Here is a 24,159-nt window from a genome sequence, read left to right as displayed (position 1 = left end):
GTAAGTTTATATCCTCATTATGAAGTGTTTACTGCCTATGGCATGTGTTATGGTTTAACACAATATTGAATATCTAGTATCTGAATGAATTACGCATTAAAGGATGAAAAATATATCTTTAAAAATGAAATCGATAAGTATCTAGTGAACACCCTACGCCCCCAAAAATTTCAGTCTGTCTCGATAACACTATAACACTGTGTGACTGAGCGAGTGAGTGAATGTTGTTTCACGCCATAGATCTGTGTTACCCCGGAACCCCGTAGTTTCAAACTAAAATAGTAAATAAAAGAAACAAAAACAATTTCATAATCATAAAAGATATCTACCAAAAGTCCATTGTACGTTTCCGACTATATCATGAGAATGTGTTTATGCTTATGTTTTATTAAAACGGGTGTGCGCGAGGCGGTTGGATGGCCTAGTGGTTAAAGCGTTTGCTCGTCACACGCAATGCCCGGGTTCTATTCCCCACATTAGTACAATGTGTGCAGCCCTGTCCGGTGCCTCCCGCCGCGATATTGTTGGCAGTTTGCTAAAAACGACTAACTCACTCACTCACTGCCTCACTAAATGACCGCGTGTTAACATCATGAAATGTTAAAAGATATAATATATTTAGGGACGTTTAGAAATTAAATCGGAACACTGTTCAAAGCGGCGTTAAACCCGACTCAGTAGCCATTCACCAACTCACTTATGAAAACCAACTTGAAACTGGAAACTGAGAGGATTTTAAGATAATAATAACATGTATACGTTTTTTTTCCCGAAAGACTGAAATATGATTATATATGGCTTACAGAATAATTACTGTTTAAAAAATCACTATTAAATAACCTTGGATGTTTTCTCAGAAGCCCTTTTACTACTATTTAAGTCCTAGTGTACGGAACTTTGAGGTAGTCTTAACAATTTCCGTTGTATCTAATACTTACACTGTACATATCTATCATGTATCATCAATAACATGACCTCACTATCAATTAGAAACTGCCATTGTGGACGTTATACACATCACATCATGGTCAGCTACATGTATCTTGGACAGGAGAAAAACACTCTTAGGATGTATACTTGGATATACAGTACGCGTTCAGTAATCTAAGTACAACTTAACGCCACAGGTGTGTCGTTCGGGCTGACTAGAATTGTGATCGGGGAGTCAGGCTATGTGACTTGACTGATAGCGCGTTTTCGTGCCCTGCCTTGTTGACCAGACTAAGAAACAATGGTTTGCGTGATCCAGCCTTGGTTTTTAGAGGCCGCCATGATAATATTGAACATTGCTGACTGCCGTCTAAACAATCAAAAGCAAAACGGATTTCAATGGCATTTCTAAATTTTTAATCATTGTAATACTTATGAAATACCTTACATAACAACAACTAAAGGGTTATATATTAAGGTATAAGTCACACACATTCACAAATAAACCATAACACGTTTTTTCATCTTGAATTTTTAAAAATAGAAATATATCATTTGTCAGTATACCAATGCAGAAAAGATGATTGGTGAACCTGCTCTCCCCTTTCACAATCATTTTCTGTTTTCAAATGATAGAATCCTGATAATAAACATCTTCCCGAGGCAAGAGAGTTAACTGACTTTAAAGTCTAGTTTCCCCCCTTGCCGAACTAGGCTGGAATTCGTAGCGCCACTAGTGGTTATTACAAGTTATGTCCATTCTACACCTTTCCTATGGACCAATCAGATTCCACCTCTCGTACCACTTGCATTTGTTTCAAACGAAATGGCGGCGCCCGGTCAAGACGATCTGATCAATCATGAAGACCTATATTGTGATAAAACGGGTTTTACATCACGAAGTGCATCAAATCACGCGAGTACCTTGATTAAAAACATGAAAAGATTTGAAATATATCTGTTGACAACGAGTTGGCGGTACACATGCTTTGCAAATCCTGCAATCGACCGAAATCTGCACGACAGTTTACGAACCGGTTTTCGATTCGGTTCGCGATTGTGATTGTACTATGCATAGACTCGTTAGTACAGCCAAAATGTAACTCCATAATACCAACCTAGTTCGGCAAGGGTGGAAACTGGACTTTTAGAGTCAGTTAACTCTCTTGCCTCGGGAAGATGGATAATGAATGGCGTGATATGGCATGGTATAGCATGATAGGTTACGATACGCAAGGAACATGACATGACATGATATGTTTAGGGATCAAAACGTAATTACAGACGCACCAAAGATGATACTTGATTTTAACTAAATAAAAGCATGGGTACATAGCTCTCATGCAACATATTGCTGTCTTCCTTCTTCCTGTAATTTATTTTTATAAACTTATGACAGCTGATGAAGTATAGTCAACACGCCAACGATGATGATGTGATCGATTCCTTTTATTATATGAACCAATGTCTAGTAACTAATCAAGTGTTTGACAGAACCTTTTGCGCGATTCCTATCAGGTATATTTGAAATGGGGAAACAAACTCAAAACAGCATACATTACATGTGAAAGGATACAGCCGTCGAGGGTGGAATTCGTATATACACATCACGAATGTGACGCATGGCACAGTCAGCCAAGAAATATGAACATTCCAACTGGAGCATGTGGCACATTCTGAACGCCCACATGTGGGACTGGACCCGTGAAGATTCCGGGGTAAAATAGGTCTTCAGCAACCCATGCTTGCCGTAAAAGGTGACTATGCTTGTCGTAAAAGGCGACTAACGGGATCGGGTGGTCAGGCTTGCTGACTTGGTTGATGCATGTCATCGATCCCAAATGCGTGGATTGATGCTCATGATATCAATCACTGGATTGTCTGGTCCATACTCGATTATTTACAGACCGCTGTCATATAGCTGGAATATTGCTGAGTGCGGCGTTAAACAACAAACCAATCAACCAACCAACTAACCAACCAACCAACCAACATGTGGGACGGGAAATCGTTGCACAGTTGCATCCCTTCATCGTGCCAGAATCCATGAGTTCGAGTAAGTAAGTTGGTTTTAACGCCGTTTTGAACATTATTCCAGTTATATAACGACGTGTCAGCTGAATGTGGAAGGAAAGCCCTAAGTAATGCAGGTCTCAGACGTTTACTACCTTGGTGTAACCCACGATCAAGGGTATGGTGCTGACAAACCTAGAACCATAATTGGGGTGAGCCGAGATTCGAACCCAGGATCATAGGTTTCTGGCATTCCCATAGGACTCTGCACAGCGCATCGCGACGCCTTAGACGACTGAGCCTCTCGTGCTTTACCTCCATACCTTCGATTCTAGGTTTGTTACCACTATACAACAAAGTGGTAAACCTCAACCACCTGTATCATTTTGGCTACCATCCAACATTATACAATGATACTCGTGATAGAACCGAAATCGCGTAGCGGTATCATGTCCCCGAAGGGTGAGGAACATACTGTGGTTGTTTTGATATGAAAATAGGCATTCTCTAACACATTATAAATCTCATCGTTATGATAGGCCATACATGTACTACAGGTGCCATCGCTCTTCAAACTGTAATTCAAAAGACAGATAGGAGGTTAAAATTAACTTTCACATTAGAGAGACACCGCTATAATACGGTTTTTTTTATATTTACATGCATCATGTATGATATGCGTATCTTAATGTAGTTCAGAGATAAGAGCCATATCCCTGAAAATACTTCCTTAAATAAGCATTGATAACGGTGAATAGTTTTGCTCGTTCGCTTTTCCTCTACCGATAACAATGAGCAGGTGGCGTCATGACCAGTACGATTCAGTCAAGGGCGGCTGTAGACTGAGAGCAAACAGCCCCTGACGTCTGACCCTCAGTAAGAATACTACTGATCTGGTGAGAGTAGTTTGTATTTTGTATTTCTAAACACAATATAAGCTCCTACCTGGTGGTATATTTTGCCTTAGGCGTATTCTTAATCAAAACGGAACTAATAAAACGCATCTAAAAACACTATAATCCACCAAATCAAAATTACATAAACACACAAAAATCCACCATACCCAGCTCCCTTAGTTCTCCTCCCTTACCCCATCGGCATCTATTCCAAATCTCAAAATTCCCAAATTCTATATAAGCAACCCCTAAAGCCCCCTCTTGGGTTGCACACACCACTTTCGCCCCTTTCGGAAACACATTAAATGGCCTGGCCGGGCCCGTGTGCGAAATACGCATCAGTCGGAAAGCGCACGTTAAATCTACAAAGTAAGTAAGTAAGTAAGTAAGGTATATTTTGCGCGACGGGTTCATTTTAGAAAAGCTTTCAAACGTGACTAGGATTCAGCTACTTGTAAGGTTAACATTATTGATTCGTTTCACAAATTCAGTGTAGTCTTCTTTGCTACAACACACGATTGTTGTGAAACATTAATCAACTACATTATATACATTTCTAAGACTGACAACCCACGTGAAATAAAATATCATTCTTTCTTTTCGACCCAAGGCAAACTACGCATTGTGCAAATGACACTCGGCTCCTGAAAAAGGTATGAACATTCACATAAGCATATCCAACGTTGCTAATGGTACTTGTTGCGCAAATACAAATTCTTGCGAAAAGATTTTCATTTATCATCACATGCATGTCATCGTTCGTACTCATTGTCTCACTTCACAAATGGTCATTTACTAAAGATGAGGTGTAATGGTAGTTGTGCTAGCCCACTGAGATGCCATTGCGCAGTTTAACTTTGATACCCCACTTAGACACAGTGTAATGGATCCGAGCCGACTGGTCCTTGTTTCATCCTTGTAATGCCGAGGCCAGGCGAAGTAACACAAATTACCATCGCTTAATGTCTTTGGGTATAACGCGACAGACGCTGTACAACAAGACCACAGTTACCGAAACCTATTTTACGTACGATATGTTTAAAACCCTCTATGTGCTAGGGATAAAAAGATAGTAATTATTCAGAAGATGGCAAAGTATCTAATATGGCTTGAGGGATGACTAACTTTACACATACAGTACCTGAAAGGGGCACACAGAGATATTTACACACAAAACGAAACAAAGCAAAACAAGAAATCAAAATAAAATATTATAAACCATGTTTTTGAATATGCTTTGAATTTTGTAGATTATTTTACGAAATACATACTTGTGCACCTGCTATAGCTTTTACCCCGAACAGGAATGTATATAATTTTTATATATTTTAATAAGGATGCTTCATTTTGCTGTGGCATATTTTGTTTTTATTCCACCTCTTTTAGGTATCAATTATTCACCAAGTCAACCTCGTTTTAATATGTGTCAACTAACAAAATGAACAATATAGTTGTTAATTTGTGTTGCATTTGTTCATATTGTCCAATATCCTTTGTCCAAAGAGATTTATGGACGTGTAGGCTTTTACAAAGGACTACACATGTCACTCAATCTCCTATCAGCTTATGTGGGAAGTGACAGAGGTCAAGCACGCCACCAAGCGTATCAGGAAATATAACTTGTTAACAGGAAATAAATTGAACCAAAAATCAATACCACAGGTAAGGTCAGGATCCCAATTCAAATTAATTCAAGTAAAATATGATTGCAGGTTTTGGCGTTAAAAGGACATTAAATATTATTTGACAAAATATAGGCTGTTTTCAGCACATAACACACGTTTCTCAGTGACTTGTTTGAGAGACTATCTTGTTCAACATTGGGCAATTTATAATAACATGGCATTTTCACTGCAAACACGAAAACGTCGATTTTCCGTATTTGGTCATTCGACGGAAAAACGACTAAAATTCTTAAAAATTGTTTAATTGGTGAGCGTCTAGAAAATGTCCGGAAAAGCGTCGAGTTTTTCAAGCGTAAAATGGCCGGAAAAGCGATGCTTTTCGCTCCGCCTTGTACAACTGTTAACAGCCAATCAGATGGCGCTGGTTCCCTGACGCACGTGATACCCAAGTCTTCCTTTAGGGTGCTGTAGGTTTCGTATCTCTGGCATGCCTTGTTATAGTATCTGTCGCGCGCAGTGCAGCGAGATTTGCTGAGAGGCAGTTTTAGGATATGAAACATGTTAATGGAATTCAGACATGTGTTTGAACGACACATTTTGACGTTCATACGTATTTCACGTATGTATTCTTGAAATGACGTAAACACTGACGGACTACGTCCACATTCGCAAGCAGCCTCAGACGTTCATACAGTTTGCCCCTCACTCTAGGAAGGTTTATGAAGGTTTATACTCCACATGAACTCACACGAAGTGGAAGTAAGCGACGGCGTTCATACATTGTTTGGCCCTAACTCTTTGAAGGTTCATATTTCAATGAACTCACAAAAAGTGGAAGTCGCGCGTTGACTAGCCCTTTTTTACCATAGGGCGACAATGCGACAACACCACAATTTTCAAGGTCTCGTGTGTGTGTGTGTGTGTGTGTGTGTGTGTGTGTGTGTTTGTGTTTGTGTGTGTGCGTGTGTGTGCGTGCGTGCTTGCGTGCGTGCGTGTGTGTGTGTGTGCGTGTGTGTGTGAAGAAGAAGATTTTTATTCAAGTGTCAAGCATTGTACAATATAAAAATTGGTACGTAGTTCGGATAGGTATCTAAATTGCCCGTCGAGTATGATCTATGAGATACTCAAGTAGTTAAAACCCGTAAAACTATTATGGATAAAATGAAAACACTATCAGTGAGTAAAAGGAATAAGACAGGCACAGGCACAGGCACAGGCACAGGCACACCCAGTCCCCCGACCCAAGTCCGAATGTCCTCCCGTGTACCCATACTCATACCTGTGTGTTTTAGCGTGTGTGGTTGAGCCTATCGAATGAAACAATGTCTAATTGTTTGCCTTCAAAATACCATAAACCATACAATTTGAAGAAAGGCTTTTGACTTTCCAGAAGAAGAATGACCAAGACACAACTCATGAATCTCGTTATTCGAGACAAAAAATGTAAAGATTTAAAAGCCGATGCAGAATAGTTTTGCAACAACAGGCTTTCATTATCAATAAAAAAAATTCATTATAATTGTTGGTAAATATATGTCGTTTCTAATTAATCGAAGTTATTTCCACAACCATTTTACATGATTGCGTCGAAAGTCGTTAAATAAACGTGAACTATTTCTATGAAAGAAAAAGCATGCCTCAACACCGAAAGTGCGCAAACCAGGGCCTTGTACTCACCTTCAGGTCGGTCTGTTCGCTTGCATGAGGTGCCAATTATATGATATACAGCTACTATCGCACACATTAAGCATATCCAACTTCATTTCCGCTCGTGAAGTCCACACGGAATATAACCATGTCGTCATGCTTCACTCGTAACTGACTGCATTCACGGAACTGTTAGTGACGCTTGACATTAGTGGGTCAACATGACCTACTATTACTACGAATCGTATTGTGAAGTAGGTTTACCTCTCTGTACCACCACCATATGAGTATACCTCAATAAAATGCGACCATAACACCGTGTCACCTCCCAGTAACACGAGAAGAGACCCAGTGTAGAACATATCCACTTATTACGGGGTGGATGGATGAAGTGACGCCATGTTTTAACTCATGTCTACTCTCGCTGTTCCACACAATACAAATTGTCATTTACAATTGGATTAAAAGGTAAGTACAGAATGTATTGAACAATTGTTTCTAATTCCACTCTACTTTTACCGCGGTGTTTGGTGATTGTGTGAGGAAAGTTACTAAATATGTCTAGGATAATTGCTCACCGCTATCTGACATGCTTATAAAACTGTTCATTTGGCAAATGCCAACTTTGAGATAACAGTATAAAATTCTAATGAAAAGTCACAGTTGGGATCGAGTCCAAGGTTCGTTTCAGCGCTACCAATGTTTATCTCGAATTCGTGATGAGCGGACAAATGTATATGTATTTATAAAGCGACACGGTCCGGACCGGAGAATAGGCTCGAAATATCAATACAGTGTAGATGACGGGTTCCGACTGTGTGTCTGTGTGTGTGTCTCTCTGTGTGTGTGTCTCTCTGTGTGTGTGTCTCTGTGTGTGTGTGTGTGTGTGTGTGTGTGTGTGTGTGTGTGTGTGTGTGTGTGTGTGTGTGTGTGTGTGTGTGTGTGTGTGTGTGTGTGTGTGTGCAAACGGTATATACTCTAAAATAGGAAATTAATGCGAGCAGAATATTAATGCGAGTGACGGAAGGTCGTATTAATTTTATGCGCATTAATTGTGTACCATCAAAATAAGGAAACAATCAACAAATGAAATAAATCACTTTAGTATTATTTACTAATATAACATCAAAAACAATTATATCAGATCATTACAAGTTGATAGCAGCCACTGACAACAATCAGTATATATATATACTGATTGTATGCCATAATATGTAATATAATTATGCCATGTTAGAGTATTTGGAAATATTATGATAGCTTTCTAATATTTGAAGATTTCACAGACATATACTATTTTTGGGGTTGTATTAGTCTTGGACGTTTGACGATAATTTTAAAGATATATTTATTTATGGAGGTTTATTCACAGACCGGAGAATAGGCTCGAGATATCAATGCAGTGCAGATGACGGGGTCCGATATAAAGTAAATCATGGAGGTTATATAATCGATATCTAACATTTGGAGATTATATGATAGATATATACTGATGTATTTTGAGATAATAGTATAGTTTTAACATGTTTCGAAACCATATCAAATTTAATGTTTGCAGGACATATAAGAGCTCTTATATTTGGGGAATATATTACAGATATAAACAAATTAAAGATTATTTCATTCATAAAAAAATATTTAGGTAGGTTAATTGATTGTTTTCAGGTGTAATTTGTCATGAAAATATTTGTTCCATCGTATGAATGTATGTTGTTAATGGTTGATATTTCGTGAATAAAGTTTTATGAAACTGAGACGTAACGTTAAACTGATAAATATAGTCATCAAGGTAGTCGTACCTCTTTTTGTATCTCCTTAACAAAAACTACCATAAGAATGTTTTGCCCAGTAACATTTTTACATCAACATTATTTATTTCCACACAAAGTGCTGAAAGTTTTATCATTTCTGATTTTGTAATGTACAACACTATCAATGCTGGTGAGGCCTCGTTTCTTGGTTATCGCCAGCATTAGACAAGTCTACTTCTGGATACCAATAGGTAGACACTATCGCCAGCAGTGATTCATTCCTGTAAAAATAGTTGTTTAACATCATAGTTTTACTTTTCCCCTTACTTATAAGTAACTGTTATTTGTTAGAAGTCCAAATATGTTTTTCTATAACCAGGGCACTGTGCTATCAATATTGATAGTGTCATCAGTAAACAACTGCATAACTAGGTTTACGAATACACGAGCAGTGGTAATTGAACCTCTTGAAGGACGCCGAAACAGCAACAGAAGAAATATGTAGGCAACCTATTTTCATATATAGTTTTCTGACTGATTCAAACATAAATATGTTTTTATCACTTTTCTATATACTAGTACATGGTTGACATAATAAGTTGTAACAGAACATAACGTGAAGTATTTCTCATAGTAACATTATAACACTGAATAAAAATACATCCGAGTGACTGTACAGTGACAATGTATTGTGGTGATGAATCCTGGAGCAAGAGCACACATTTTGGGACTGGTCTATACATATCCTGTGTGACACCTTGTCTTTAACAAAAAGGGTATCCATTGTGTGCCTCATACATGAATGAAGTGTATGTGTCTATTAAGTTGGGGTTTGGTTTTTTTTCATTTCTAGGCATGTACCACATCCCAGAACAAGAAACCTCTGTTCTGTAAACTGACCACCGACGATGGCAGAGCCAGACGGTATTACAGAGAGTGATGGCAGCAGGACTGACGACGGTAATCAGGTAAGAAAAAATCATAGGTGACTCCTAGATACGGGGATATATTGATGAAGAGCGTTTATAACAACGATATTGATAACAAACATCATGTTGCAAACGTGAATAAATATGCTCACGAATGTGCCATACTTTCAATGATGAAGAAATCAGTCTTTGAAGGTCAGTTGTTTTCTATCAATTTCCTTCAGACTCAAACAGTACTGTATCGTCGAACATCAGATGAGACGGTCGTGGCATCCATGAGAGTCACTGATCAGCTCATACTAGACGGGGCAACAGCTTCTGCACATGGTCGAATAGCATCAGAACAAACAATTGGCCCGCCACAAATCACTCATCCAGGTGAGTGTACAAGCGCCAGTGTGTACATCGACCACAATGTCAACCAATAACTTAAATACATTTATTTTTCAAAAGTACTTCATTCTAAATAAACATAGTGAAGTACTACTTCAGTATATTTATCTAAATAGAATTTTTCATTGACTCGCTGATATTCAGCAAGAGATGGCAGACATTTCTCTGTTGTCGATTCCTAGTGGTGAGTATTATATGTTGTAAGGGATTAAGTGTGGGTTGGGGTAAGGGTGAGTCGAGGACGCAACGATATGTAATTAATGTTGACGGAATTGTTTAAAAAGTATTCATTTGTGCTATGTGCGAAACTGGTTAATAATGTCATGAAATTTGTTAATTATTCTAAAGTTGGAATTGCTTTAACGTCGCAGGTGCGCACGCTGATAGGTTGAACATCACTGACGGCACTGACAACGTGATTGCTGCAACAGGGACCTCACACGGTGTTGTGGACGATATTCCAGGTATGCATACTTTCATAAACTACAATGTACATTTGTACAAATATGTGTACAACAACGGACATTATATAAACTGTACTCTATTGGATCATTTTAAAGAGAGAAAACATATACAACTGACAGTTACAAGTTGATTAGTGTACCTCTCCTTATTCATATCATTATATTATATCCTTGCAGATATGGTCAGAGAGAAAATGAAATCTGCAAAAGACATTTTTGTAAAAACAAAAGCTTATGAAAATGTTTATGACGCTCTTGAAAACGTCGGACATGTGCTCATTTCTGGATCACCTGGTTCAGGTAAAACAACAATGGCACTTTACATCATGGGTAGATACCGGAGAAAGAAATACAATGTGAAATTTATAGATGATGTTGCAGGTTTCAAAGTTGAACTTTATGTTAACCTGAAAGTTCCAACACTGCTTGTCTTAGATGATGTGTTTGGTCGCTTTGCTCCTACATCTGAAGTGAAAGTTCATTGTACAAAGATATTTGATTATTTGGAAACACATTTCAAACGTTTGGAGGAACAGAGAAAGAAAACACAAGATGAGGATAAAACTAAAGGTGACGAGGTATTTGGAACTCCTGAAATCTCTCTTAAGATTATCATGAGCAGCAGGACAAACATTTCCAAGCATCAAATTGTCACTACTATGTTAAACAAATACAAAACATCCTTGTTCAGACAAAGCACTATAGCTGAGCTGACAATATCTGAGCTGAAAGAACCAGAGAAAGAATTGATACTTCGAAAACATTTGGTCAAATCGAGATTGGATCTCACTGAACATGACATAAAAACCATTACACGGTTGGAATATAAGACACTGGGTTTTCCATATATCTGTCAGTTGTTTGCAGACAATTGTTCGTCAAAGGCCGGAGCTGTGAAATTCTTCATGGAACCCTGGACATATCTGCATGACTTGATAACCAACATATTCTCATCTGATGACCCAAACTACAGAGCTGCAGTGCTGCTGCTTATGGTCCTAAATGATGGAACACTGAATTTGATTCAGCTCCAACAGGCTCGACCAAGTGGGAGGGATATTGAGCTTCGAAACAAAATAGCAAAGGTTGAGGAGATACTTCCACGCATATTTCATCCAAATCGGTTAAACGAAGCTGCCAAAAACGAGATTCGTACTCTTTTGGTGTCTGAGGGTGACATGATTACATTTAGTCACCCAACTATTTATGATGTTGTTGCATTTGTTGTAGGGGACATGAATCCCGACTTTATCCTTGAAAACTGCAGTCTCAAATTCGTCATTGAAAGGACAAACGTTTCAGAGGATTACAAGGCAGGAGATCCAAGTGGTGGTGATATGCGCAGCTTCATAATATATCTTAGACAAGATGCAGCTAAGAGGTTGGTGGAAAGACTCACAAGAGAGATCGTTGACGGTTATATTGCACTTCCATTGTCACATCAATGTTTCTCGAGAGCAAATATGGCCGAATATCTGTTTTCAAATCTCTCGTCACATGGCAACATTGAACAATATTTGCATTCTTGTGATAAGCAGCATGACATGGGCTTCTTGTACTGGTCATCATTCTCCAGTACTGGTCCTGTAAGCAAAATGTCATTTAAGCACACCAACTTTTCTGTTCATGAAATCCGTGAAGGATATCTTGGTTGCTGTATGAGTGGAAACTTGTCTTCATTACGAGTTCTCATTGAAAACTCAAAGGACATATTGGACAAAGTTGCCTCCACTGATGTTGGCGACATCTTCGGTATCAAACAAGAAACAAGACAGTTAGTTCACTCCTTATCTACAGCTTGCAGCCCTACCAAAACAGAATTGCCATCTGATATTGAAACACCTCGATCGCATGGTGACAATAAAGATAAACTGATTCATATAGCAACTGCATATGGATTCACTGCAATTGTAGAACTACTGCTTGATCGTGTTGGTATACATATTGATGCTCGAGGAGGAAATGACATGACTGCAATTATGTATGCTTGCCACCTTGGACACAAGGAGTTAGCAGAAATCCTACTCCAAAGACAGGCTGACCCAGAACTGCTGAATGAAGAAGGCGATAACTGTCTTCATCTTGCATGTCGAGGAGGATCAATAGCTATTGTAAAACTCCTCCTTGAAAAAAACATGGATGTCAACAAAGGAGGTAAGGTTGCACGTACACCTTTGATGTATGCCTCATACAAAGGTCATGGGGACCTTGTGAGCTTTCTACTGAAGAATGGAGCAGAGGCAGAGCCTGATGTATCTTCTATGGTACAAAAGGAAAATTGTCTCCACCTTGCTTGTGTCACGGGCGAAACAGATGTAGTTCGGATTCTCCTTGATCAAGGATCTATGGGCATTGAAGTGATTGATCAAAGAGAAAGAACACCGCTGATGTATGCTTGCAGGGATGGACGTCTAGAAACTGCCAAAGAACTCGTAGACAGAAATGCCAGAGCAAATGTTTTAGACGTATACAATTTGAATTGTTTACATCTTGCAGCGATGAAAGGACATATACCAACTGCTGAGTGGCTCCTTGGTTTGAATGTTGGACTCACTGTTGACTCTGTTAACTCAGATGGGAGAACACCCTTGATGTTTGCAATGAAAAATGGTCACACTGAAATGGTCGAATTTTGATTGCAAAAGGTGCAAACATTGCAATAAAAGATCATAAGAAATTTACATGTTTACACATGGCAGCGATGTCAGGGATGTGGCACTTGTTGGAAGTGTGCTTGCAACACAGTCTAGATGTCAACTCGCTCACGGAATCTGGTTGGACACCAGTTAATGTGGCATGTAAAGGAGGACAGATAGATCTTGTCAAAAGATTGGTTGCGAGAGGAGCCAAAGTCAATCGTGGAGGTGGTTTCCTTAGCGCTGCATGCACCGAGAACTGTCTTGAAATGGTCAAGTATCTTGTGTCCAATGTCCAAGATATAGACATCAATGGACGTGGACCAAAGAACAGAACAGCTGTTATGACAGCCTGTTTTCACGGGTACATTGACATTGTGGAATATTTGCAGTCTTGTGGTGCAGATATGACGTGTAAAGATGAATATGAACAAACATGTCTTCATGTAGCCTGTCGGAAGAATGCCAACTTGCAGCTTGTTGAAAAGCTGGTAAAACTGTTGCGTATCGATGCCCTTGATGCAAACGGGATATCACCTCTCATGTATGCAGTAAGGTCTGACTCCCCTGACTTGATAGGTTGCCTCGTACGAAATGGTGCAAACATTCATACAAAAGACAGTCGTGGACAAACCAATATCCATACAGCATGCTTGTTTGGGAATAGAAATGCATGTGCTAAACTTCTTGATCTTGGCATGGATGTGGATGTTCTTGATTCTATGAAAAGAACTCCCCTGATGACTCTTGCTAAAAACAATAAAGATTGCACTGTAATTGCAAAACTTCTAGTTGAAAGAGGAGCAGATATAAATGTGAGAGATCAGGATGATAATACAGTATTGCATGTTTCAGCTAAATCGGATGGTCATCCAGCATTTGCAAAGTATATACTAGATAGGGGTATGAATGTCAATACGCTGGGCGCTTATGATCACACTCCCATCATGTTTGCATGCAGAAGTGGCAATACAGTAGCCTTTGACTTATACCTAGCCAACGGAGCTCTGCTGCATCTCACAAATGCTCATGGAGCAAGTTGTCTACATTTGGCATGCATGGCCAACACCGATGATGCTCACATTGTTAATGTGTTACTTGATCGTCGGGTTGACATCAATGCACAAGACGCACAGAACAAAACACCAGCTATGTATGCCATTAGCAAAGGCAGCGTCCACATCTTGGGACTCCTTTTGGGACGGAATGCATCGCTCACTGAATTTGATAAAAGAGGAAATGCGACCAGTTTGCTTCATTATGCATGCAACCTTCAAGGCATGACCACAGAGAAAATAGAGTTACTTCTTCAAAAAAGAGGTCTACGTGTAAATGAACCTACCATGTACCACTACCAGACGCCATTGATGCTTGCAGCAAGACAAGGAAATCAGGCCGTTGTAGATCTACTGTTAAATTCAGGAGCTGAGCCAAGAAAGGTTGATAGGAATGGCAGAAATTGTGTCTGGTATGCTAAAAGCCAAGGTCATCATGAATTGGCTAAGTACCTGGCCGATCAAGAAGAAGATACTATAGGTATTGAAATGCCTACAACATGTATACGTGAAACACGTTAATAGTACATATGTGTACTATGACACACATCTACTGGATACAAAGATTATGTAACATATTAAACTTGATGGTAGGACAGCATAAAGCATTGCATTGTGCAATGGACGGGACTACAGTTTTCTTGACATGAACAAATATCCATGCATTCTTGTTGAAAGAAGACCAAACCTATTTCCATACTATATTTTATTTGATAGTCAAAATTAAAAACAATGAACACAATCCAAAATATGACGACTTTGTTGTATGAATTATAAATTCGAACATTAATATACATTTCCAAAACATTGAAATACATGGTATCCTTTATATATAGAAACTCTCTATCATATTTAATTCAACACATTGTTCAGGATAGCAAAAATAACATTGTGTAAGTGTACCTAGGTATGGCCTGTTTCTCTAGTATCTCATCACATCTTTGTATACATTCACATGTACCATAACAGGAATTTAATTATTATGTATATGTTCCGTTCTCTGTTCTTGTTCATATATACCAAATACAATTACATATACATGCATGTATTGATTATTGTGTACATTCGTCACGATTCATATTGAATATTGTTACAAAATTTGTGTTAAACAAACATCAAATTTGAAATGTTGTAAAGAAAGACCTTTAAGGAAATGTCAACTTCTTTTTACACGGTATACTTCTACGTCTCCATTAAATGTATATCATTGAGTGATTGAATATGCATACTGATAGAGTGAACTGAATTGTTTTATCATATTTCTCCACTTGAATATTGTAAATAATGGAATGTGTATTCGTGTATATGTCCCAATCATGTACTAGGCAACCTGACACCCACACGAGTTGAATTCACCCCTCTTTGTCATACACTCTTGTGGATAGTTTGTTGTCACTGTGAATCTTTATACATAGATCTAAATATGAACCAGATAATGTTATTTCTCTGATCTCTTTTATTTCTAGCTGAGGTGGGTAAATCAGTGAAAGGGAATTATTTCATTATTAAAAGATATCAGATCATTGAAATACCTTAAACTTTAGTTGAACGTTTTTGGCAAGTTTCGGTGTTTTTGGCGATCCGAGCTGTAACTCTAATTTATATGTTCTAAATTTTCTTTACTAGATGACAAAAGCAACACATATCATCGTCAACTAATTTCATTTTTAGTAATTCTTTCTTAGTTTTAATTGCCCTATGCAAAAATCTATAATAAAAATCTTACACTTTTATATCTTTGGTACAATGTCTAAATATATATTAAAAAAATTGTTCAATTGAATAGTCTGTTCTAATACATCTTCCCATTTCCTATCAATTCTTAAAGGAGATGTGTTACACCAAATAAAAACATTTAGGGTTAAGCCACAGCGGTTGTGACAATATATCACACTATTCATCACTAATGACAAAACATGTATAGTATTTGACCAAGCTGTCAACACATCTTTCCAAAAAGGATTTTCAATGTTGAAATAGTCTTTAACATTAGCACCAAGTTGTAGAACATCTGTCAGGTGGAAATTGCTTGGGTTGCTATACTTTTATTTATTTATGTATTTCTTAAGTGATGAAAGTTTTAAAGCGTTATTGAATTTACTAATATCAATCATTCTTAAACCACCATTTAATATATATTTGTCAATATTGATCTTTTTATCTTATCCTTTTTATTATTCCAAATGAAATCATAAAATATTATGTTAAAGCATTCATAAAACCTTCAGGCGGATAAGGAAGGGCTTTAAAGATATGGATTAATGTTGACATTGCTAATGATTCAACTACTGTTATTTTACCAATTAAAGTTAAGTTTCTTTTTCTCCAGTTTGCTAATAATCGTTTTATATTTTCTAGTGTCTTACGGGTATTAATTACCCCAAGGTCGTTTAATATCACTGCCTGCCATCGATCCAAACCATAGGACCTTAGTTTTGTCAATATTGATCTTTAGACCAGACATTTTTCAAAATGTATCACGTATATTAAGCGCATTACATAAACTTTGTTCAGATCCATCTAAACAAAATCTGTATCATCAGCATATTGATCAATTTTGTATTCATTATCATTTAGTCTGATTCCTTTATTTTTATATGGGGCGGTCGGGTAGCCTAGTGGTTAAAGCGTTCGCTCGTCACGCTGAAGACCCGGGTTCGATTCCCGACGTATTATAATATAGCCTAATATTTTCACAAAGGTATCCTTTGTAAATCTTTAAACCCTAACAGAGATATTTTTCCAGAAAAGTTTCAAAAATTCAACTGAGAACCCATCTATACCTGGGGATTTATTATTTTTCATTTTATGAACTACTTCTGCTATTTCTTTTTTGTAAGGGTAATTCAAGTTCATTTAACATTTCATTATCAAATTCGGGAGTGATTATATCTTCAAGGTCTCTTAAGTCGTTATGTTCAACCTCAGATGATATTGAATAAAGTGAATGGTAGAATTGTTTTTGTTCTTCAATCAATTATTTGTTTACAGTTAGTTATTATGCCTCCATCATCATTTAACATTGAATAATTTGTTTTAAAAGTATAAACTCTAGTTTCTAATTTACAAACATTTTTTGTTGGTTTTTCGCCCTCATCATACCAGTTAATTCTATTTCTTATATTAATTCTTTGAATTTCTTCTTCTTTAATTTTTTCAAATTTATTTTTCAGCTTAATTCATTTAATTTATTTTCATTGATGTTTTGGAAATCTTTTCTAATACTATCCTCTATCTCAGAATACAAGTGTTTAAGTAAGAAAATTTTGGCTAGACTTATAAGTGTATATGGATTCAAATTTATGATCATCCAATAATCCCAGATGAAATATAAGTTTTTATTGGCTCAGTATCAGGTGACAAACTTTTAAACCATGTCATAATTTTAGCAAAATGACATAATTATTTATCAAGTATAAAAAACAAACAACTTGAATTACAGTGTTTTATAACTATCCTGAAAGAGGTATTTGCTGTTGAAAGCTTATTAAAAGAAGAAGCAATAAATTGAATATGTTTGAAAAGAAATGGAGATACTTCTTAAGAATTAATTGACTATTTTTATAACTTTCTTGTACATCCTTTGCACTATACATATATTTAAGGTCAATAATACCTATTTAATAATACCTAATGTACATTTAAAATAATACCAAGAATGTACATCTTTTGCCATCACTTGACGTCTGTACCACAAATGTTTATTGTCTACCAAAGATGTTTATCTTGCCATGTAACCACCCTTGAAGTGAATAAAACACTTTGGAAAAACAACAACTTTGATTTACATGTATACGCATAAAGAAACATATCAGCATGACGGGGAGCAAAATTGGTTTCCAAATTTCACAAATGTTATCTATGAAGGAATCCAGTATTTCATATATTTGGTGGGTTTTTTCAGTAAATTTCGGAAAACTCAGTAAATATAACATGACCTGAGATAGTAATACTGTTGTCTTCGGTGCTTAAGAACATTGTGTTTTGTATTCTGCCTTTTTACGTGATGTACGTCATTGTCATACACGGAGAATATAGAATATGAGGGGTTATCTTATTTATGCTCTACTTCATCGGCGCTCATGCATTACCTGTACATTGATCCAATAGACCCTAGAAATCATGATTTCAAGCCCACACTGGTGATCACTGCTAAATAACTGAATTCCATAACTGAATATGTCACGCGAAGGTCTTTTAGGGATGCTCATTGCAGAGACCGGATGCTGACGTTGTACACCAATAAGAGCAATATTTATTCGCTGAAGGTCGGTTCATACATGACCTTGCTTGACAACTGTATAAGGCTTGGACACTCGCCCCGTGCAGACGTGTCCTCCCAAGCTCGCTTCCTCACGCTCTACAATGAGAGACCTCTCCAAGTCACTTCCGAGGTAGCTGGTTGCCATCCTGGAGCCCCTGCTGGCTTACCGGGTTGGTGACTACTCCCTCAAGTGTAATAAGTCCACCCTGAAGAGGCCTAAGGGCAAAGCTCTGGCTAAGCCCAAGCCACAGGTGGCACCACACCGGCCCCAACCCTTCCTGCACCACCACCACCACCACCCCCGTGCAAAAAGCCAGGCCTGCAAAGAAGAAGAAGACCCCCCCACCTCCAGTCCTATTCATGGAGATTGAGGAGACCCTTCCGTCAACCCCCCACCCCACCCCCAGCAACTGCGCTGGAACTCGTCCAGAGGGGAGGAGACCTTCCGCTCGCCTGAGGGGACGGGCCACGGGGAGAAAGAAGGGGAAGTGGTGAGACATCCACTCTCTCGAACCAGCCTCCCGACCAACCACCACCACCAGTCCCAGACTTCGACGCCCGCCCTGAACGACTCCAGCGTTCAGGCAATCGCACCAGAGCCCCCATCCCTTAGTGAAAGCCAGACCCAGACCACCCCTGTCGAGGCCCCTGCAAGGAGAAAAAGCTTCCGCGACATCCTAGTGGAAAAATCGGATATTCTGATAAACCACTTCAAGGCCACTCCGGACCTCCAGGCTGAGCTAATCACCACCCCTAAGGAACAGCTCTACGCCAAACAAGGAGTCCCTTTCGTCATGGTGCATAAGAAGGTTGGGCAGGAGTACGAGTACGACATCACAAGCTTCCCAGACTTGTCCCACTTCTTCCAGAGTAGTGGCGTACCGTCCTCCAACCACTTTATCGCCAATACCGCCGCCCTCCATGCAAAGAGTCTCTACCAGATTCCCGACCCCCAGGAAGAGAAGCTGACCAAGAGACTTCTTCAAGGAAACCGCCGCTAGACTCCTAACCACACACGCCCGCCAGCCGACGCCGTGCCTTCTTCCCACGCTTAGGTCTGTAAAGTTTATATTTTGGGGGGATGCACTTCTTTATTTATTCATTGCGCTTTTTTACCCCAATAGTATAAGTGCAACCCCGTGTGCGAAATACGCCATCAGTCAGAAAGCGCACGTTAAATCTCCAACGTGATGATGATGATGTATAAGGATCCAGTCTTGCTTGACAACGGTATAAGGATATATACGGAAACGTCGCCTTTACAGTAATTAAAGAAGTTATTATCCATAAATTGTGTCTACTTTATAGTAAGTTACTTTAGTGGATGAAAAGCAATGTCAAAGTTAATAATCCTTGTCTGGAAATACATCGTACTTTTTGGTGGCAATTTTTCCAAAATGGCCGCCATGGCCGCAAAAAGTCATACGTTTGATGGACTATAGCTAATTTTGTAACTTATAAATAGCTAATTTTTCAAACTTTGTACAAAATGGCTTGCCTTAATCATCAAATGCACGATTCTTCTGCTTATCTGCTCCACTTGAAGAGAAATGGTCCAGGAGCTGCTGAAATGGGTTTGCGTGTAACCAGACGACCTCAACCACGACTTGACCAACATGAGGAGGCAAGCATAGACGAAAGCAATAACCCGCCTTTCAGGGTTACTGTTGTTTCTCGTTAGCCTTGTATATATCCAATAGCTCCGCAAAACTATATGCATGACTTGCCCACAAAATGTACTTAACAAACATTTCCAAATTTGACGCATCAGTGACCAAAATGATATCATGTGCAATTCCTTTCATTTACTTTGTTCTCGTGTTTGTTCACATAAAAACATGACTTGCCTGTGGATGTGTTTGTGGCGGGTGCCACCGATGGGGTAGGATACGCTAACATTTTCGCGAACACCAAGTATCAAGTTTAAAATGGGGTGCAGTGGGTAGGTATTACCTCAAACGGGCTCCAGCGTTTACAGGATTATGTATGTCTTATTATGTAGACTGTTGCGGTTATAGTTACCTTGTCTAAACAAACCTGGGACAAAGACATGGAAGGAATGTGACATCAGTGTTACATTTCTGCATTAATGATGCAACAGTAACATGATTCAGTCATTAGTTTTACTGAGATATACATTTCCTTGTGGGTTGATTCCTTGAATAACGTCCTATACAATTGGAAACGAGATTCTCCGTGCGTAAGTTTATATCCTCTTTGTGAAGTGTTCACTGTCTATGGCATGTGTTATGGTTTAACACAATATTGAATATCTAGTACCTGAATGTATTGTGCATTAAGTAATAAAGAAAGTATATTTACAATTGAAATCGATAAGTATCTAGTGAATACCTTACGCCCTAACAAATTTTAGTCTGTCTCGAAAACATTCTTTTCTTATGTGAGTGAATGGTGTTTTACGCAACAGTCAAAACTGTTTCAGCTGTAGCGTTGGGCAGGCAATCCAGTGGTTGAAACGATGAAACGATGAAACGATGATTCAGGCTGTCCCTTTGGATTTTCAATATTCAGCTCCGGCCTACCGGAGGCATGGGGTACCGGTGATCTATTCGACCCCGGACGTTCTATTCAAATAGTGATGATAACTTCATTTGTCACTTTCAAGGCCCGGGTTTTATTCCACGCATGAGTACAGCCCATACGTGCAGCCTATTTCTTGTGTCTCTGTGATATTGCTGGAATATTGCTAAAACGGCGTAAAACCGTAAAAAAAGAAATCACAAAGTGTTAGTGAAGAAGTGAGTGTGTCCTGACCCAAGATAAAAAAGGGAACTTCATGAAATAATACATAATATTCCTGACATGTATGAAACCCGTTTTGAGGGACGTTTAGAAATGTTTCTGTGACATAAAAAAAACTATCAATACCTGAGGATCAAAGAACACATTGATGTCTTTGCTGTGATATGATACATGAAGACGAATAACAACAAATAATTATGCTTTCATTTATCATGTAATGTGTCATAATCATACTCATGCGATTGAAGTGCTTGCTTGAAATTATTTAAGTCAAAGACTGGTCTTTGCAGTCTTTATTTTTTATAGTTACAGTTATAGTTAGCTGAAATGTAAGCAAATCCTGATAGGTTTCTTGTCACTGTCCGACATGAGGTACAGATAAATAATGTGAGAGAGAAAAATTGTATATTTTTTGTTTCACCCATTTTGTACATCCAAATATAAGACCATCAATAATTAAAACTACATATCATGTTCAATGGCCGCCCTAAAAGGACTATGGGAGACTGAATAAAAACATATGGATGCGATGAAATATTTTATACATACATACATACATACATACATACATACATACATACATACATACATACATACATACATACATACATACATACATACATACATACATACATACATACATACATACATACATACATACATACTATATAAAACAGCCTACGAAATAACATGCCACCAGCCAGCCATGAAGATCAGTGACAACTTGATCTTCATATTAGTCAGCTTTTATGATTTGCGTAGGGAGAACGTGGCAGTTGCATACAACGTTAACATTCCTGTACCTGTCTACATGTCTACAATCAGCTGCGCTAAATGACGTCCTACAATGCGAACTAGTAATACACACCATGTCTGATATTTTCATAGAGTTTCCAAATGCACAGCCGAATCGATTCGGTTTGAATATTCCAACAATGTCAATCGCTCTTCATGAAGGACAGTGATCCTGAATTGTGGGATCACCTTTCCATATCTCTCTGTCCATCATACCAGATGTATGTACACTTTGAATGAAGTTTGCGCTCACTTTAAATCGAGTGAGTGTGTTGGGATTTTAGACTGCAGTTTTTCAATTATATCACTCTGTGTCAGCTTAATGAGGGAGGGTAACACAAAGAGTTGGAGGCCTTATGACGTTTACCAGTTACGTAAAGAGCAAGAACATGGGTAGTGCGTTAACAGACGACTTACTTTAAAACAAGGGTGAGTGAGTGAGTTGGGCTTTACGTCGCTTTTAGCAACATTCCATCAATATCACGGGTTTAACAACTGGGCTACTCCACCGCTACCCCACCAAGAAGGGAGGCGACAAACAATTTATTTGGAAACACACAACACATTTTCTGGGCAATCAATAAACAATCATTTTTGGTGGAAATCACTTGTCGAAAAATCTGTTTTTCAGTATTTACAGTTTTTTTTTTCCAAATGTAATATATAAACTCAAATATAGAATAGGGTGTATAGATGTATATAAAGATAGGATACAGAGTTTTAAAATTTAGCATAATGTAAAACAATGCGTTTATTTTGATACACGGAAAATATAACACCCGTTATGCAAGTGATTTCAACTGCTTTTAAATGTATGTAATACTAATAGGGTGCACAACATCCCTGAATGTTTCACGGTTGCTGTTGCCATTTAACTGTCACTTTGTACACACTGGTCATGTGATCGACTGTGGCGCATGCTCAGTATAATGTAAATTTCCCAAGCGGGGTTCCCCCACAGCCGTGTGCAGGATTCAATATAAACATCTAGAATTGTCTTCAGCGAAAAATACAGGAAGGAATTGTCTGCGCAGAGGTAAGAAAAGTTACAAATACGTTATGAATCATATATGCATAAATTCCCAAAGGAAGGATCATTAACTGGTAGTTGGTATAACACATTATGATATGTGCAAGGTTTATTTTGATTCTGGCTGTCATTATCACGTCAAGAAACAACGGTCTTAATAATGTGCATTATCCAAATTTCAAGACTTTATTAAGGTTTTTAGTAGACCTACAGCTTAGAAAACACTGTCATAGCCCAAGCGCATCCATGCTTGCATGGCAGTAATAGGATTGCTGGTGCCCAAGCAGCGATATAGCTGACATGTTGATGAGTTTACTGCCCGTGTTCCTCGCACAGCTCATGTTAAATTCAGTTTCAGTTTATGATGAAAAAATAGATATTTATCTTGATTTCCAAAGAAATTCTGACAGTCGATCATCTATGTCGAATTTAATTACTACGAATTATATTGTCTCGAAAGAATACCTTTTCCTTTACCCCTGCCCATTATATTCCTACATTGCAGACTCCATGCCGTACACGATCATACAGACATTAATGACCATGCGGTAACTAACAAGGATATTCGAAAAAAATCTTTCAAATTCATACACAAACAAAATTTACACGCATGCACTATGAACATCTAATTCCTTTTGGAATTGAAACATATCCAATTGAGAAGATGCTCTTACCTGAACGATGCTCGTGCTGATGTCGTCATTGAACTGTATAATATGTACACATCGTCAGATGTGCATGTCCATAGCACTAGTGGTATTACGTTACGACATTTATCGTCGGTATTTTATTTCGGTATCATAGGGTGTCCGTTATATACAGCGAGAATCTGTTCATCTCTAAACGCATCTATAATATGAACAGCCTAGTATATGTCACGCTCGAGGTGTCATGTCGACATTGATATGGGGTCACTGGGCTGTTTAACCGCAGCGATTTATGTGACTTTTAGGTCAAGGTAACCTGGT

At 38.3% G+C, this 24,159-nt stretch overlaps 1 protein-coding gene and 1 pseudogene across 1 annotated transcript in view; one reads left to right on the top strand and one right to left on the bottom strand.

The window, feature by feature from the left end:
- Positions 1–7,270, bottom strand: part of LOC139473816 (DEP domain-containing protein 7-like) — a 43,653-nt gene extending 36,383 nt beyond the window's left edge. The window contains exon 1 of the mRNA XM_071256576.1: positions 7,142–7,270. Coding sequence (XP_071112677.1) covers positions 7,142–7,208 — 67 coding nt within the window. The 5' untranslated portion in view covers positions 7,209–7,270. The remainder of the gene's footprint in view (positions 1–7,141) is intronic.
- Positions 7,271–7,496: 226 nt separating this feature from the next.
- LOC139473815 (serine/threonine-protein phosphatase 6 regulatory ankyrin repeat subunit B-like) lies at positions 7,497–18,075 on the top strand (annotated as a pseudogene).
- The last annotated feature ends 6,084 nt before the right edge of the window (positions 18,076–24,159 follow it).

This window comes from Haliotis cracherodii, unplaced genomic scaffold (assembly GCF_022045235.1).
Source record: "Haliotis cracherodii isolate W230 unplaced genomic scaffold, xgHalCrac1.p SCAF_3, whole genome shotgun sequence".
NCBI classification, from domain to species: domain Eukaryota; kingdom Metazoa; phylum Mollusca; class Gastropoda; order Lepetellida; family Haliotidae; genus Haliotis; species Haliotis cracherodii.
The sequence above is the reverse complement of the archived record's forward strand: the minus strand, read 5'-3'. Positions and strand labels throughout refer to the sequence as shown.